The 17206-nt window shown below is 36.2% G+C and overlaps 1 protein-coding gene and 1 long non-coding RNA gene across 8 annotated transcripts; one reads left to right on the forward strand and one right to left on the reverse strand.

The window, feature by feature from the left end:
* Nucleotides 1–5241: 5241 nt before the first annotated feature.
* LOC110677976 lies at nucleotides 5242–14299 on the reverse strand. 7 transcript variants are annotated; one of them, XR_002501356.1, is made up of 6 exons: nucleotides 13585–14299; nucleotides 13183–13518; nucleotides 12896–13128; nucleotides 12561–12632; nucleotides 7363–7523; nucleotides 5247–7282 (listed from the first exon to the last, which is right to left on the reverse strand). XR_002501356.1 is itself a non-coding variant. In XM_021850177.1 (5 exons), exons 1-5 carry the CDS (start codon nucleotides 13592–13594, stop codon nucleotides 6019–6021), a joined length of 669 nt encoding a protein of 222 aa, XP_021705869.1. In that variant the 5' UTR covers nucleotides 13595–14298; the 3' UTR covers nucleotides 5242–6018. The 7 variants fall into 7 exon arrangements, 6 of the variants coding, with proteins under 6 accessions (XP_021705869.1, XP_021705868.1, XP_021705866.1 ...); XM_021850177.1 differs by lacking the exon at nucleotides 7363–7523 and having other exon boundaries at nucleotides 5242–6036; nucleotides 13585–14298; XM_021850175.1 differs by having other exon boundaries at nucleotides 5247–7523.
* LOC110677977 lies at nucleotides 8187–8810 on the forward strand. The gene is made up of 2 exons (XR_002501357.1): nucleotides 8187–8324; nucleotides 8384–8810. It is a non-coding gene; the product is annotated as an uncharacterized LOC110677977 (long non-coding RNA).
* Nucleotides 14300–17206: the final 2907 nt, after the last annotated feature.

The raw sequence follows: 17206 nt of genomic DNA on the forward strand, positions 1-17206 counted from the left end.
CAGATCAACAAATTAGTCAGATGGCTCATTCTCCTGCATTGGAGCAATAATAATTCATCGTAATAAATATATTGAATAAAATGTATTATATTCTCGAGATTTCATTGTTGATTATGCTACGAACAGTAATATAAAAATTAAATTACATTTTCATCTTAAAAAGAGTAAAATTTACTCTGTCTCTCGTGAAAAAATATTTTGGATAGAGGGTAAAATTTACTCGTTGATTTGACGTACAAGCCGTTTACTCTTTAATGAGTAAAGGCCCTTTACTCTTTTTATGAGTTAAACTAGTTTCTCTCAAAAAGGGTATTTTTTTACCCTTTAAAGGGTACTTTGGTCTTACAGTGTGTCGGCTTGTAATCCATACACTGAGAAAATTGTTTTTACCAAAAATCATAAACCTACACGGAGAAATCACACTACCCAAAATAAAAGTTCTTTCAAGTCAAATTTGAGTATTGATCACAGACAAACAGACGTCACACTCTCATTATTTTCCATCGACCACCTTTTTAACGGTCGATTCAATTATATTGTAGGTGGTCAATCCACCACCCGCAGCGCTTGCGTCGTTTATGTTCGCGTTTGACGTTTGCTCACTACCGCTACCTGTTGGCTCATCAGCCAAACACACCGATTTTAGCATTGGGCGTACATGTCCTTGTGACTATGATTTTTATCCAGATTTGTTCTTAGTGTTACGTCTGTTTGTCTGTGTATTGATGTTAACGCAATGCTAAAATGCGTAGATGGCGCTCTTCTATAATAGTGATTAGTGCATTAGAATTGGTCAAGAAATTTCCAACAGTGAGCTCCATTTGAAATTACATTTCTTCTCAACTGCGTATTGTGCTCTGCAAGATAAAACCACGTAATGCGATTATCTGAAAATGTCGATATACCGTCGCAGTGATAATGAAAATCACCAAATGTTTCAGATTTAGCAAATTTGAAACATTTGCGTCCTTGAAGAACGAAAAAATCCAAGTCTACTTGAATTTTGACGTTGCGTTTGAATTGCGCGCATATCTTCTGCGCGTTACCGCCGCCGCTGGATGTGGATTTATTATAAGCGCCGCAATACTGGGATCAAAGAAGAATGCTCTTCTTGAGCATTTCTTGCAAGAAATTTCCCACGCATCGAGATAGGCGATTATTTTTCTGTTAAAGCCTGATTCGCTGCTGACAAGTAATTTCTTGGCCTATCTTGATGCATGGGAAATTCCTGCAAGGAATCGATCAAGGAAGCGCTTTTTTCTGATCGCAGTACGCAGTTGAAAAGAGATGTCAGTTCAAACGGGAGTCGCTGTAGAAAATTTCTGCAAGGAATCGACGAGAAATTTCTTTAGCGATTCCTGTTCAGCAGCAAATCAGGCTTAAAGCTAAGTATGCTGTTCCGCTCAAGAAAAGTAAAGAAATTTCTTGACTGAAAGGGTCAAGAAAATTCCTACAGAGAGCCCCCTTTGAAGTGACATTTCTTCTCAACTTCGTACTGCGATCAGAAAAAAGTGATTTTCTTGACCATTTCTTGGGAGAAATTTTCCACGCATCGAGGTAGGCGATTATAGGCGATTCCTTTTCTTGTCAGTAGCAAACCGGCCTTAAGCTAGGTATGCTATTCCGCTCAAGAAAAGTAAAAATTTCTGCTCAAGAAATGGTCAAGAAATTTCCTACAGTGAGCTCCATTTGAAATGACATTTTTTTTCAACTGCGTACTGCGATCAAAGAAAAATACTTTCCTTGAGTATTTCTTGCAAGAAATTTCCCACGCATCGAGATAGGCGATTACTTTTCTGTTGAAGTGCATACTTCGCTTTAAAGTGCATACTTCGCTTAAGGTTGTTATTATGAAAACATAACGAGCATTGTGTTGAAAGAGCTTACGCTGATTGTGTCTTCATTTACAGTTGCAATAGTTGCATCGTCACGTCGACATTTTTAATGGATCATTGAATGCAGTTTTTGACAGTGCTCACCGCATCAAAACAAAGGCGCCTCTGTATATGGGATTTAACATTGTGACAGCATTGCTGTTCTGTCAAACACACAAGGCTACGGTGGCGCTATCTATGCTTTCCATAGCGGCCGTTTTGGTTATTTTAATGATCCATTAGGGATTCTTGACTGATAAAAGCTTTGTTCCAACTGATAGTGCTGGGGTAAGTTTAATCCTATGTCTAATTCGGACATAGGTGTGAAATCATTCAGAACTATTTTATTTTGAAAAGGATAGTTGTTGTAGCACAGGATAATGTTATTTCTTATTCCTTATTACTTTCAGTGCGGCTAGCTAACATGAAAACGGGCTTTCTCTAAAACTACACGAAACGGGCCTCCCCAAAGTGTCTCTAAGGTTGCGAAACAAACCCCAAGAAAAGCTAAACGGAAAGAATATTCAACCAGTGTTGCGATGGTTCAACCACAGAGAAACAGACGTAACACTTAGAACAAATCGCGATCAAAACCCAAGAAACAATTCAATGCAATAAATAAACTTACCTATCGCATAAACATTGAACAAAAGCGCTAGTAGTTGAATAAGATTATGAGTTGAATTAAGTATTGATTTAATGTTTCACTCACTAAACTAAGCGCTTTTGTTCATCAAGTTGTTGTTGCTTTTATAACTTATTGAATTGAAGTTTTTTAATAATTGAATAAAATATTATAATGGTAGCCTAACAGCTTCTGAAATAAAAGCTGAACAAAAGCAGATTCTTCCATGTTGGAAGTTGTTATAGACAATCAAACATGCAATGGAAAAATAGTTTATATAATGTTGAACAATATTTGTGCAAATGTGTAATTCAACAAAAAAACATAATGCCTAATAGAAATTTGAAATAACATTTCTTTGGAACATTTTGTAACCACTAACAAACAATGTTGATGAAAGATGCGTTAACAGCAGCAGCTTAACTATGTAGTAACTAAAGCTTTTTTCAAATGACTTGAAATATGAGAAAACAACTTAATATTACAAGCTGAACCGATGAATTTCGCAAAAGTTGGTAAAACTATTTATTCAGCCTTGTTGAATTATATTTGAAAAAGGATTCATTACAAGAACAATTGAAACAAAACTTATTCTTGATCTCGTTCTACTGATGTTCATGGTGTCACGCTCTGTTATTTCGTAAATATGGATAGATCTACCAAAAAGTTTAAAAAAAGTGGCACATATCATCGTAAATTGAAGTTAATTCGTGAAAAATATCGGCTTATGTTTAAGACCCTGCGCGTGAATCGAAATACAGCAAGAAATTCGATCGCTGTTGCAGCCGTACGAAAAATAACAAACTTTACAGAAGGTAGAGAGCCGGATTCTGTTCTTGGTGCTTTTATTTCGCTTCGGAAAGGGGAATTTCGGAAAGCCACTGAGCTCATATTTGGCCATGATGCGCATTTTATTGAAATGCCTCTTATTACAAAATTTCAAACAATTCGGCCGAGAGAAACCCCCCATACCAAAGTGAAACATGAAAGTGCCCAAACAGTTCTTTACTCTATATATCCTTTTAATATATTACAATGATATATTCAAAATAAAATGTGGATGTTACAGATGGACATCAACCCGTTGGCTCAGAATCCATAAATGTTCATAATTCGTCCCCCGTTATCAACTCAACATCGGTTCCGCATAATACAGTATCAGGAAGGTTTGTTCCTGAAAAAAACGACCAAGTCCATGTTTTACAAACCGGTCAGGCTGATAGTTCAAACGGTATTGCACTAGAACAACTTCATGGCCCGGTTGATCCGCAAAGCGAACCACCGAACCCAGCAATCGAAAGTTCGCGAGAAGCAATAAGATCGTGGTCTCTTCGTCACAACATTACTCATATCGCGTTGAAGGATTTACTGGGGCTGCTTAAAGACAAATACAACGATATAAGCTTACCCACGGACCCAAGGACGCTTCTTGAAACACCTCAGAATATTGGGCAACTATGCTATGGGATTTCAGGTGGTAAATACTGGCACCATGGACTAGCAGCTTGCCTTGAAAAGTGGTTTGAAAATGTATCATGTGATATATGTATAAGCATTAACATCAACATAGATGGCCTGCCGATACATAAAAGCTCTAAATTTCAACTTTGGCCCATACTATGTAACGTCCATGAAATGAAAGAGTTACCACCGTTGCCTATTGGAATCTTTTTGGGTAAAACAAAACCAGCTGACATCAATGAGTATCTAGCACCATTTGTGAATGAAGTAATACCATTGCTTGAAAATGGTTATTACATTAAGGGTCACTTCATAAAGATTAAAATACGTTGCATTATTTGCGACTCTCCGGCACGTGCTTTCGTTAAAAGTATATTTAACTATAAAGAAAACCTGTTTCTTTTATTGATTATATATTTTATGTTTTATAGGTGTAGTCAACTTTAACGGAAAAAATGGTTGTTTGAAATGTACCATTAATGGAGAGTATTCGCACGTGTCCAAGACGGTTGTGTTTCCCACGCTTCATTGTCCATTGCGAACAGATCTTAAATTTCGTCAGAAGGACTATGGTAAGCACCATGCTGGTCAAGATTCGCCGATTTTGAAGCTGCCTGATTTCGACATGGTAAAAGATTTTGTTGTTGCCGATTCACTCCATTTGTTGGAATTAGGTGTAATGAAACGGCTTTTAACAGGATGGAGAGATGGATCCCTAGGATATGAAGGAAAGTTATCCGCATTGAAAATACAACAACTATCAGATGCAGTTGTAAACGTTGAACTACCAAAAGAAATACATCGTAAAATGCGAGGGTTAGATTGTTTGGCCTTCTGGAAGGGGACAGAATGGCATTCTTTCTTAAACTATGTCAGCATAGTGGTACTCAAGGACTTCATAGACGAAAAATTGTACAGTCATTTTCTGCTGTTGTTCATTGCGGTTAGAATATGCTCTTCAGAGCATTTCAAAAAATGGCTATCCCTTGCGCAAATTCTTTTCGAAAAGTTTATTGAAGGTTTCATAAAAATATATGGCGAGGAATTTGTTACGAGTAATATTCATAACCTTGAACACGTTGTAGGTGACGTTCAAAGATTTGGTTCTCTTAGCTCAATTTCAGCCTATCCCTTTGAAAGTTATCTCTTTCAATTGAAAAAGTATGTAAGGCAGGGAAAAAATTGTCTACAACAAGTGGCTAACAGAATACTAGAGAAGACTCGATTTCCTTTCAACATTAACAATGCGAGATTTGTTCCCAACATAATAAAACGAGGCAATTTAGTTCAGTGTGAGGTACGTCAAGGGTTAGAAATCAATAATGTATTTAAAGATTCGTGGTTTTTAACAAAGGAATTTGAAATTGTTCAAATGGTTGACGCTTCGACTGATCCTGACAATAATGTTTTAGTACACGGTAAAGCTCTAGTTTATCAAACTGATTTTTTCAAACTACCTATTCGCTCGTCGTTTTTGTACATTTACGAAGCTCAGATTTCTCATTTGAAACAGTCGAAGGCTTATAGTATAGAAGACATCTTGTGCAAGTTTGTTGTAATTCCTTACAATGTTAATAATTATGTTTACATTCCGCTTTTACATACATTTGAATCTGATTGATTGTTGTGATTATTCGTGCATCTTATCTGTATCTAATTATCAAACGTCGATATCCAAATAAAATAATATGAATGGTCGTTATTAGCTCTAATTAACTAATTGTTTAAAAAAAACAAAACAACATCTTCAGTTCATCATTAAAAACGTTGAAACATTTTCTCCATCCAGTTTGGTAACATTACTTCCGTTTGAATTTTGTTTCTGCACGCCCGTATTCTTAACCGTATTCGTATCTTAACCGGAATTTATATCTCCATTCATGAAAAAAAAAATCAAAATCTCATATCAATCGTCATCAGAATCTTCTAGCGAATTTTCTTCTTCGTGTTCTGAATTGGTTTCATAGTCCTCGTTTTCATCGACGTGCACTCCAGACGTTTCTGGTTTATCCTGGTCAACAGGGAGTAGATTCGGCGTGGCAGAAACACTTGATAGTCCTAAAGCACAATCAAAATCTGAAAATAATATGAACATAAAATTAAAAACGAGTCCAGTTACAGAACTTTGTTGTTTACTTGTCTACCTTTTTTGTATAAATTACTAAAACATTCTCGGTAATCATGGTGCACCCAAACACATTTTGTTGCAATGAAATCATTTCAGTATGTCTATGACAGGGCTGGTAGCGACTAACTTAAAAAAAGGAACTTTAGAGATCTCTTACCTGAAAAAGGGGCGAAACAGGAACCGAAAACAAAACAAAAAGGGACTAAAGATATCAAGTAAACTAAAACCAATCCAAACTTTACCTAACTTTTTGTTTAAATTATTAACTATTACCATTATAATAAAATTTATATTTAAATTTCGTATTTTATTAGTTAATAATTCATAAGTATATTCTGAATATCCCTAATTAGTGTAATTCAATTGACTTTTTGAAGTCTAAGAGTGAGTTGACAAAGTATATTTTATTGTTGAATTATAACATAATGGTAATTCTTACAACATAAAGCTGAAATTCTCTGTATGGAACAACAGCATGAGTAATCTGAGGATATCAAACTTGTATTGTATTGAAATAATATTAAAAAAACACTTAAACTTAATCGGTAATAGCACTATTGGTTATATAATTTTTTACGATGCATTGAATAGAGACCAAATTTCTTAACAGAGACCTGCTATCAGCCCTGCTATTGTAGAAGAACATTTTAGCTGTTTGGCCTTATGTGGTGGTACATTTGCCCTAACAGTGCTAATATGTAGTTCATTTGTAATCTACCACGTTTCAAAATTTTGACACAGACAAACTAAAGTAACACAAAAAGGAAATCAAAAAATAATCTGACGTCTATTTGTCTGTGCCATGCCAAAATTTTTATATATGTTATAGATTTACTCACCGGAATTGCTTCCTTTGTTCTCCTTTTTTGTCTTCGCCCTTCGGTGAATTGTGGATTGTCGCTTGCCTTTTGATTCGCTTCTCTTTTTTGAGTTTCTTGTGATCCTCTTGAAGAAATCTTCAAGCAATGTACGTGAGAATGTGCTATTCACACTACGGATAAGTTTGAAGAAAATGTCAAGAATATTGACACATTTCCTCATAGGATATTTGACGCTATCTCCTCTGCTTTCACCCGTCCAAGAGCAAAATAGCATCAACTTCCTGTCGAAAAAGTGGTCAATCAATCCATACGCAATATTCAATCCGTTACAGGCATCGCCGGTGTGTCCAATAATCCTTTTCATTTGAGCGAACTAAAAATAAGTTTGAGAATGAAGTACAAGATTCGTCAATATTAAAAATCCATATATTAAATCAAATAATTAACACCTACCAACTGCTTGGCAAACGATTCATTATTGAGATTTTCTTCCAATGCGTCTATTCCATCCGTAGTCGTCACCGGGCAAAATTGGAAGGATGATGATGCCTCAGAATATGGGTCGCACATCTTTTGGCGAATTGCAGTATCTATTTGCATTTCGATCTTTGCTGCTGTTTTCGCCAACATTAGGTGATATGAATAAAACCGAGCATTTGCTCATGCTCAAGCTGATTCGAGCAAAGTAAAGTCTTTGAGCATTTACTCAAAACGGTATGAATAAAACCTGAGAGAGACTCGCGAAGAGGAAAAATATCAACGTCATATGCAGCCCAGATTCCCCTCTCACGAAACGTCAAATGCAGCCCACCGTTTTTATGGCTGAAAAAGTGAAAAGTATTGTGTTCCAAGTAAACTGTTATTAAAACCCTCAGTCGGCGGAGCAGTTTTTTCCAAAGTTGATGATAAATCTAAGCAGAAGATTAATTATTTCAAATGTCTGGTACGTCTGCTGGCATGAAATTTCACTCAAACGGCTATTTATGATTCGATGTGTTGCAAATTCAATCATATTTTGCTGAGAGGTTCATGTGAGGATTTGAACAGCATGCGCATAATTGGTATAAACACAAAGTGGAATAAGAAAAAAACTCAGCAATCACAGAAAAAGAAGACCGTCTTCGCGAGTCTCGTCTCAGAATAAAACCATACTTTACTCAGAGTAAGTTCGAATTTCGAACTTAGCTTTTACTCTGTCAAAAATGTTGTTTATGTTTTGACTATCAGAGTTTTGAGAGGAAATAAAATGCCCGTGGTGCTAGATAGATAGTTTTTTTTTGCCGATTTTTTTCTGTTTGCTGCCCGGAGAAACTCAACCATCATGTTCCAAGGAACGGTATATACACAGAACCCCCAAGTTATGATTCTGCTGCAGTGTACGTACACGCGTGGTGGTAATTCGTCCGTCCGTAACGGTAAGTGTTTTGCACTTGTGTTATCTAGCAATTTAGTTATTTGTGTTCCTCCCAATTAGCCCTCATCGGTGGACAGGCAGTTATCGAAACAACAGGTGCCCGGAATCGGTGCCCAAGAACAAACATAAATATATGCACCAAAGGACCATCGGAGTCCCTGCGAGTCGATTACAAGCGTTGAAAAACAGTAGCTCCGTCGTCACAATCCAAACCAGCTGCAATTGTTGAAGAAAACTCTATTTGTTTCTATTTGTTAAATAGACTTTTCGCACACTCAACGGCAAGTTGCCAAACTAGCGGTCAATTCGGTTGCCATAAATGGGTCCAACATACCACCACAGGCGACCGGTGAAGAAGGCACGGAACAAGGCGGCGACATCGAAGTTAACCGCTCCAGTGTGATGAGTGAACATGTCGGTTGGAATATGCTACTGCCACTCTAGGCCGTTACTAAATATAATTGAATAAATTGTGGTACGAACTTAAGATAGGTGATTTTCTTAACACGTATTATTTTTATTCTTATTTATTTTATTTAGGTGGCTTATAGACCTTGGTGAGTTTGCCGCTTAGTTCTCTTAGGAAGTCATATTGATGAAATAATTTTGTCAAAAGAAACTTCTCTGAGAATTCTTGGAGTTTCTTAAAAATGGTTTCTGCCAAAACAATCACCGGACGGCCGATTTTGCGAAAATTAATTGAAGAAATACTTAGATTTATAAGACATTTTTTCAGCTAAAGCTTCTAGTTATTTGGTTCACTTCGGTAGGATTTTTTTTTATTAAAAAAAAAAACTACAGCGCTCATATTGTCCACAATTAACAATGAGAGTGCTTCTCATTGTAAAGTTCAAGATAATTCATGTGGAAAATACATACCAAAGTGAATCATAGCACTTCACAAGTAACTCTTTGTCCAAGTTTTCTAAAAAGAGACGGAATTCTTTGAAGGAATCGTCCACTAATCTTTAAGGTAGTTCTTCTAGAGATTCTCTTTATAAATTCGAGGTTTTTTTTTAATAATATTATAGGTATATGATGGGGCCTTCCTTAGCCGAGTGGTTAGAGTCCGTGGCCACTAAGCAAAGCCATGCTGAAGGTGTCTGGGTTTGATTCTCGGTCGGTCCAGGACCTTTCCCGGTGAGGACGTAATGTCAAGAAGAAGAGGAGAAGAAGAAGGTATATGATATCCGTTTTTATATACTTATAGGTATTCCAGAAAACAGCTCGATGATTTACTATCATCGAAATTGTTATACTGTGCATTGCGCGATTATTTATCTTGACGGCGATCTTGAAAACTTCTTAAAATGCTTGTAGATCGCCGCAGGTACTTATTGTTTTGGAGTCTTCTGCGCGATTATTCCTAATTTTCCAAGGCATGATCGCGCAGAAGACATCGAAACGATTTGAAGTACCTGCGGCGATCTACAAGCGTTTTTTAAGATAGTCGGCGCACATAATAAATATTTGAAGAGAAATTTCTCAGAAAGTACATCCAGCAGCTCTAAGAATTTAAAAATAAAATAAATGCCCTAATATACGCTAAATTTATGTCATTGATTGTTTCCAGCATTCTTTAAAATCTATATTAATTTTGTAAATATTAATTTAAAAAATCCACTTAACGCACCTTAATCATTTTCGAGGGAATAATTCCAGAGCTCATGAAGCGATTACTCTTAGGAAATTTTCAGGAAATTTGAGCATTGATATTTTTAGATATTTTCCACTGAAGAAAAAAGAATACTAAAATTTGTTGAAGGATTTCTAAAGAAGCTCCTTTGATGGTATAACCTCAGTTTTATAATTATATAATAATGATCCTTGCTATGCTTTTAAGAATACCTCAATGGGTTGCTCCAGAAAGTTTTTTCCTCCGCGATTTTTTTTCTAGCGTTTGTCCAAGCAAGTTTTTTTTTCAAAAGCTTTCTTTTACCGTTCTAATTTGAATTACAGACAGCTTCAAATTCCGAACACTCTACTTTGTTTAGGGAACATTTTACACGAAATGTTTTAATACTTCCCGTAGAAAAGTTTCCACTTTCGAAGTTTGATTTAATTACAATTATATCTTGTATAAACTATTTTAATTAATCCGAAATTCGAATCGCGATGTCTGGAATATAAACCAAAGTGAGGATGCGGATCCTACAAAATGATTTTTTTTTTCTATTTGATTTTTTGATAAGTTATATTCCATTGTCCAGTGTCCATAATATAAAGCAAAACGGTAGATAGATCTATTTTTTTTTTATTTTCAACAACACTTTCAAGAAATTCCTCATAATTTTTGAAGATTGTACTAGGGATGTTTCATAAAGTTCTGCTAATAAATAAAACATAAAATAAACCTAAAGTATGTTTCTGTAATTCTTTCTAAACTTACCTGATAAAGCGTGTTTAATGTATTTTGTGCGTTATGCGTATATAATTTGGCCACTTCCATTTGATTTTTCCGTTAATGGCCAAATTATATAAGCGTAACTGTCTGTCCAAAATACTTTGATCACCCATAACGTCAAAAATTCCTTTAACATTTTCGAAATAGTTACTCAAAAAATGTCTTTTAGAATCCAGAGTATCGATAGAATGTAAAAAATTGAGAATCTATTGAATTTCTTCAATATTTTTTGAGAATACATAGAAGAATTCAAGTAGCTTATCTGAAATGCTGTTTTCTTTTAGGTGTTTGTTCAACCTTGGAGGTGGTATTATTGATTGGAAAGATTTTTATAGATAATTCCTGAATGCATTTCAATATGAATTCTTAGATAAATTCCCCAGGAAACAAAACTTTGGGAAAATTCATATCGGACCCACATATGAACAAAAATAAATTTCCTATGAACAATCATTATTGGAAGGAGTCTAAGAAAACAAAAACTCGTGGAGAAATTTCTTGAAGGGATTCAGGACGAAATGGTTGAAAGATTTGTTTTACATATATGTATGTGCTATGATTAGTGGAATGCAGAGGTGAAAAGGTACATGAAAACTGTCAAATCATTCTTAGAAAGATTTATGGTTTAATCTGTGGAATAATCGTTGTTAGAGATCTGAGATGATTTTATTAAATAATTTCTTGTGATTTTTAAGAAATATACCTATGTGATGAAACATGTTAAGAAATCTATGGAAGAATTTTTGAAGGGGAACTGAAATTGAATCTATTCCTGAAAAAATGTTTAAGAATCTCAAAAGGAATTTGTAGAAAAAATCCCTCTTAAATTCCTTAAAGCAATCATTCGCAAAATTTCTTCGGCCATGCCTAGATCTGAACAAAATTCTGGGCGAAGTTTAATCCATAATAAAGACTCTTTATTGAAGAGAATGATCTTATGGAGCATCCAATAAGGATTCATTCACAAAATTTATAACACCCGCCCAATCCCTTGTAATGCATTTTGTATTAAAATTCTCCAAATTTCGTATGAGCTGTAATATCATAAGGGGCCGTCCATTAATTACGGAAGACAATTTTGACAATTCCTGAAAATTGAAAATATTGTGTATGTATGTATGTATGAGAAATCTTAAACTCTTCCTCATTCCATAAACCTTTATGGAATTAATGGACGGGCTCTAAAGCGTTGTTTGTAGCGTGGTTATATAAGAAGGGATGCGCGTTTTGCCCAAAAACCATGATGGGCCATACAAATTTTAAAATGTGTGAATGGAAAAAAGACCACGAGGAGGGGTGGGAGGTTGGCTCTTGAAATCGGAAAAAATATCACGTGGTTTATGAACACCCCCTAACGACACTCAACCATCCCCTACAGCGTTACGAAATATGAAAATGGGCCCTAACTACATCATGCAAAAATTAATATTTTCGACACTTCCTCACCTCCACCCTCGATCACACTTCTCAAAAAATACTGTTTTCGACACCCCCCCTTTGCTCCCCATGAATTAGTGAAAACATTTTTGATTCAGTATCCGAGTGCATCCGTTTTTGTAATTTTTAATTAAACTTTCACGATTGAAGTTTTCAACTGAGCATGGTCAGTAGGTGACTCAGGATTTTCTGAGCATTTACTTAGCTTTTACCGCTTTATTCATACGAATATGGATGTTCGAAAAGTAAATGCTCAAGTACTCAGTTTTATCATATCAACTTGAGTAAATGCTCAGGAAAATTATCTGACAGGTGGATTTGAGTAAAGTAAAAGCTTTTGCTCAGTTTATTCATACGACCTATTGTCTCCAGAGAGTTGAGGACTGTTACAGTTACCTCGTCAACCACTTTTTCAGCTACCATCTCGATCTTATCAGAAATTTGTTTAATAATTCTATCCGCATCCGGCTGAAAAATAGGAAAATATCAGTACAATTCAATTTGATTTAGGGAAAATTCAAAAATTACGTTCATTGTTTTTCAGGATTTGGAGATCCATCCCTCCCCCTCTGTCACGCTTTTTTCTATACCTAATACACGCGCTGTCACACTTTCTAAGACCCCTCCCTCCCCCAATTGGCGGACGTAATTTTTGAACGTTTCCTAGCGAGTTTATCCTATCGTAATCAATTGCAAAACTAAAGATATTTTTAGTACGTTGAGATCCATACCTGTTCAACATTGACAACGTATCCTTCCGAAAGCATAGCTTCCACCGGGATTGTTGGAGTTGTGGGTATTTGGGCTGCAACAGTTGAAGGGAAGTCCAATGCGATTCCTTGCGAATTTGCCAGCAGTTCATTCAAATCCGGTTCATAATAAATGTTTTCAACCGGCTGGCTAGTCACCTGTACTGGCTGGCTGGTTACCGGCACGGCTGGAGGACTCACTGGCGTTATTTGTGCTAAAAAATCACACATAAGAGCTAATGTTTTCTTTATATTCAAATGGTGCTTACCTTGACCAGTTACCAGATGGTTTAAATCAATCTCCTTGTTGAATGCCGGTTTCTTGAACTTCTTCTTGCGCCTTGGAGCAAAATCTGAAGCGTCGGTGGATAGGCCCGAAAGTTCGTCAGCCTCTTGTTCAGCATCCGCGAATGTTGGAATATATTTACGTTTCACTGAACAGGACATTTTACTCCAGGAGGACATGGGCAACGATGCAGCATTCTTCCGTAGTTCATTTGCCTGCTTGGGGGGCCATAAGAGAGTATTCCCATTCACCCATTTGTGTGGGACCACTGTCAACACTGGCTTACCAGCCTCTATTGTTTGTACCACCACGAAATAGTCTGTAAGAGCATGCAATATATTATATTCTTCAAGTTTAGAATGAATCCTAGAATTGTAATACATACCTTTACCCATTTTTCACAATAAAAAAAAACTAATACGGAAAAAGAGATCGACAGAACTGTTGTTGTTTTGGTTTGACATTCAGACACCATGAACAGAAAGTCAGTGTTACCAGTTTGTTTTAGAAGTATTTAATCGATTTTTATTGAACATTAGTAGCGCTTATAGCAAACATATACGTTTATAAATGATCAAACGGGAAACAACGTTGCGTTGATGGTTTTGTATAAGCACTAATAAACAACAAGGATAAAAATGTTTGTATACCATTTAAAAAACGGTAATTCAGCAAGTGTTTCGTTTATATATCTATTCTTTAAGTACGCCTATAATACTGCAGAAACTTACAACCATGGATAGAACAGTGTGGATGTAGACAGCTGCCAATTAAAGGATCCGGAGATCGAGCCTCGTCGAGAAAATGTATCTAGTGATAATCAATAAAAATAATAGCTTTTCAGATGACTCCAAAATACGATCTGTTATTATAAACATAACACTGAGATGAAAACGCTTAAAATTAATTTGTGTTTTTGTTCCTCTTTGTTTATTTATTTGAATGTTTAAGCAACCTTATTATCACCTTTATTCAATTCTGTCTGTTCAACTCTATATTTACCATAGGCGAATAACAATCACGGAACGATGTTGTTCGGCATGTTTTGTATGTACTAAGGTGGAAGAAGCGTGGAATTAAAGTTGTATTATGCTTATTATTGATAATCTTAGTAACTATTACGTTTAATGTTTTTTTCCACTTCTCTTCAACAATTAGACATCGATATGTCTTACACTATTGTTTATGAAACGTTGAACTGTCACTTTTAGACTTTTGAAATACAGCTTAGGGGTTTAAGTGTTTAATAAAAGTGTATGTTGTTTTTTCATGGTGTTTATAATGTAGAACATCTGAGTGCATGCGATCGAACAGACGTTTATGTATCACGCTTTTAGAACCTCAGTTGTTGAATAGGTTCTCCATTTCTGGGTGAACAGGAGTTGAACAATTGTTTCGACTCAAACAAATCAATTTTAAATAAACATATAGTTTAATTATGCAATTTCAAGAAACATCTCATCCAACAATAATTGTTTCTTGGGAATCATAGTCGCGAAAACATGTACGCCAAAAAAAAAATGCTAAAAACACTGTAGTTGGCCGATGGACCAACAGGTGGCGGTAGTGTGTAAACGTCAAACACGAACAAAAAAGATGCGAGCGCTGCGGGTGGTCGATTGACCACTTACCAGATATTCGAATCGATCGTTAAAAAGTTGGTCGATGGACAGCGATGAGAGTGTGACGTCTGTTTGTCTGTGGTTCAACCACAAGCAGTGCACCGTATTTCAGAGCAGATCAAAACACATTAAATTTCGATGATCAGTTTGAACTGCAAATATTTATTCGTTAAATTATCAATATTTTAACAATATTCTTACTTACAATTATCAGTGCTTCTATACGCCCCTTTAATTGGTTTCAAACCTTTATTTTTATAAACTGCTTTTAAATTCCCTCTATCTCATTCAACGACAACTTTACATTCCGTTATTCTACTGGCCAAACAATGTATGGCCTCTTCTAGGGTAACCAGCTCTTCCTTCACGCCAACAACCAGAGAGCACCATGAAACAATCCCCCTCGTTCAAATTGTAAACATTTCAGATGACCATTAATGGGAAGCCAATTGCTAAACGGAAATTCTCTCTTTTTTGAAATAAAAAATCATCCAAGTTAACACAATACAAAAAAATATAGCTCATACTTCTTATTAGTTTTTATCGTCTGTTTTATATTAGAATATTGTGAGTTTTCTTGGAAGATGGATTTTCAAGGGACATTGCTTAAGCTGGTTCGAAATCAGCGATAAATTTCAAGGGGCACTCCAATACATTCAGGTGGTATGAATATCCTCTAACTCAATGCAGTTACTCACGATAAACATAAAACATCTTGGCAAAGGGCTCATCCAAGGTCAAAAATATCCATTTTTCATACCCACCCACCCCCTTATAACGCTTTTTGTATGAAAATCCAACAAATTTTGTATGAACCGTAACACCATGAGGACACCCACCCACCCCCTAAAGCTTTATGAAATTTGTGAATAAGCCCAAAGACGATTCTATAGATATGATCATTATATTGAAGTTCAGTTTCTAACACATTTCTAAATATTTGATTGAAATCAAAGTAATTGAAAACTTTACCAAAATCAAATGTTCCAAATATGCATCAAAACGCCCCACCAAATATTCTTCCCTCCAGCTCGTAGCATAAGCAACATAAAATAATTGTCAAAAGGAATCAAAACAAATCACACAAAAAATGTGGTAGTGAAAAGGCAATCTCACGTACGTGGTGCACCAACGACAACGGAGTATAAAAAAATGTCAGAGTGTCAATCGATTTCTAACACATCTCTCTCTTTCATCGACCGACGATTTGGACGACGATTTGAAGAACGGCGGTTTAGAGCCGCCGTCAGGGATGCCAGGTGATTTTTTCCAATGTCTTCCAATTGCACGGAAAATGTCTTCCAATGTCTTCCACTTTAAACTTTTCAATTATCATGGTAACTTAAGGGCAACATAAACGGCGGTCAATTTTTTGGTCCAAATTTACTCCAAATATGTCAAAATTATTTGGACCAGTAAAAATAAAACAAACCGCCCGCGGATGCACCGGTGTTGTATTTTTTCTGGTCAATTTCAAAGTGATCAAAAAACAAACATGTTGGTGATGCTTGGAAAAAGCAAAATTCAAGCTGAATCCCTGGAGGAATTTCCGTAGAAATTACGTAACCACCGGAGGAATGCGCGAAATTTACAAAGGAGTTCCTGGCAGAGTTCATTCATCCTGAAATTTCAGGCGGACTAAGGAATTATTGACGTTTTGTATATTGGAACTCCTGGTGGAACTTATCGTTTCCGGATGAACTATGACCTAGGAGACGAACTTAGGAATTCTTGATGGAACTCCCGATAACATTTTTTGAGGAACTCCTGGGAACGGAAGCCTCAAACAATTTTGGAGTATCTCCTAGAGAAATTTATGGAAGAACTCCCGGAGAGATTCTGGAAAATTCCTAGAAGTATTCCTGTAGAAACAACTAGCGGAATACCAGCACGAACTTCGGTAGAATTCTTGGTGGAGCTGCCAGTGGGATTATTGGAGCAACTCACAGAGAAATTCCTGATTGAAGTATGGTGGAATTCCTGGAGGAACTCCACTTTAATTTTGGAAGGAACTTCTTAGGAATTTCCGGTGGAGCTCCTAAGGAATTTCAAAGGAGTAGCTGGATGAACTCCAAAGAAATTCCCGGAAGAATTTTGAGGCATTCGCAGTGGAGCTCCAAAAAAAATCCAGGCGGAATTCTGAACGAAATCCCAGGAGGTATTGCTATTGGAATTCCCCTGAGGAATTCATGGATAAAATACACGGAGGAGTTCTTGGGTGACATCTTCGAATAAATCTTTGAAATTCCCGGAGGAAATCGGCGGAGGAATTTCTGGAGAGAATGCCGAAGGAATTTCTAAATAAAAGCCCTTGAAGGTATGCTGGAGAAAGTCACCGGAGGAGTTCTTGGTAGGGTTACCATATTTGAACTCACCGGAAAGAGT

This window comes from Aedes aegypti, chromosome 3, assembly GCF_002204515.2.
Source record: "Aedes aegypti strain LVP_AGWG chromosome 3, AaegL5.0 Primary Assembly, whole genome shotgun sequence".
Lineage (NCBI taxonomy): Eukaryota > Metazoa > Arthropoda > Insecta > Diptera > Culicidae > Aedes > Aedes aegypti.

What these genes read in the sequence shown, in the direction of transcription:
- LOC110677976 (XM_021850172.1), bottom strand. An exon ending in CCATCTGGTAACTGGTCAAG is followed by an intron (nt 13,129 to 13,182) that starts GTAAGCACCATT and finishes GTGATTTTTTAG; the next exon opens with CACAAATAACGCCAGTGAGT. An exon ending in ACGTTGTCAATGTTGAACAG is followed by an intron (nt 12,633 to 12,895) that starts GTATGGATCTCA and finishes CCTATTTTTCAG; the next exon opens with CCGGATGCGGATAGAATTAT.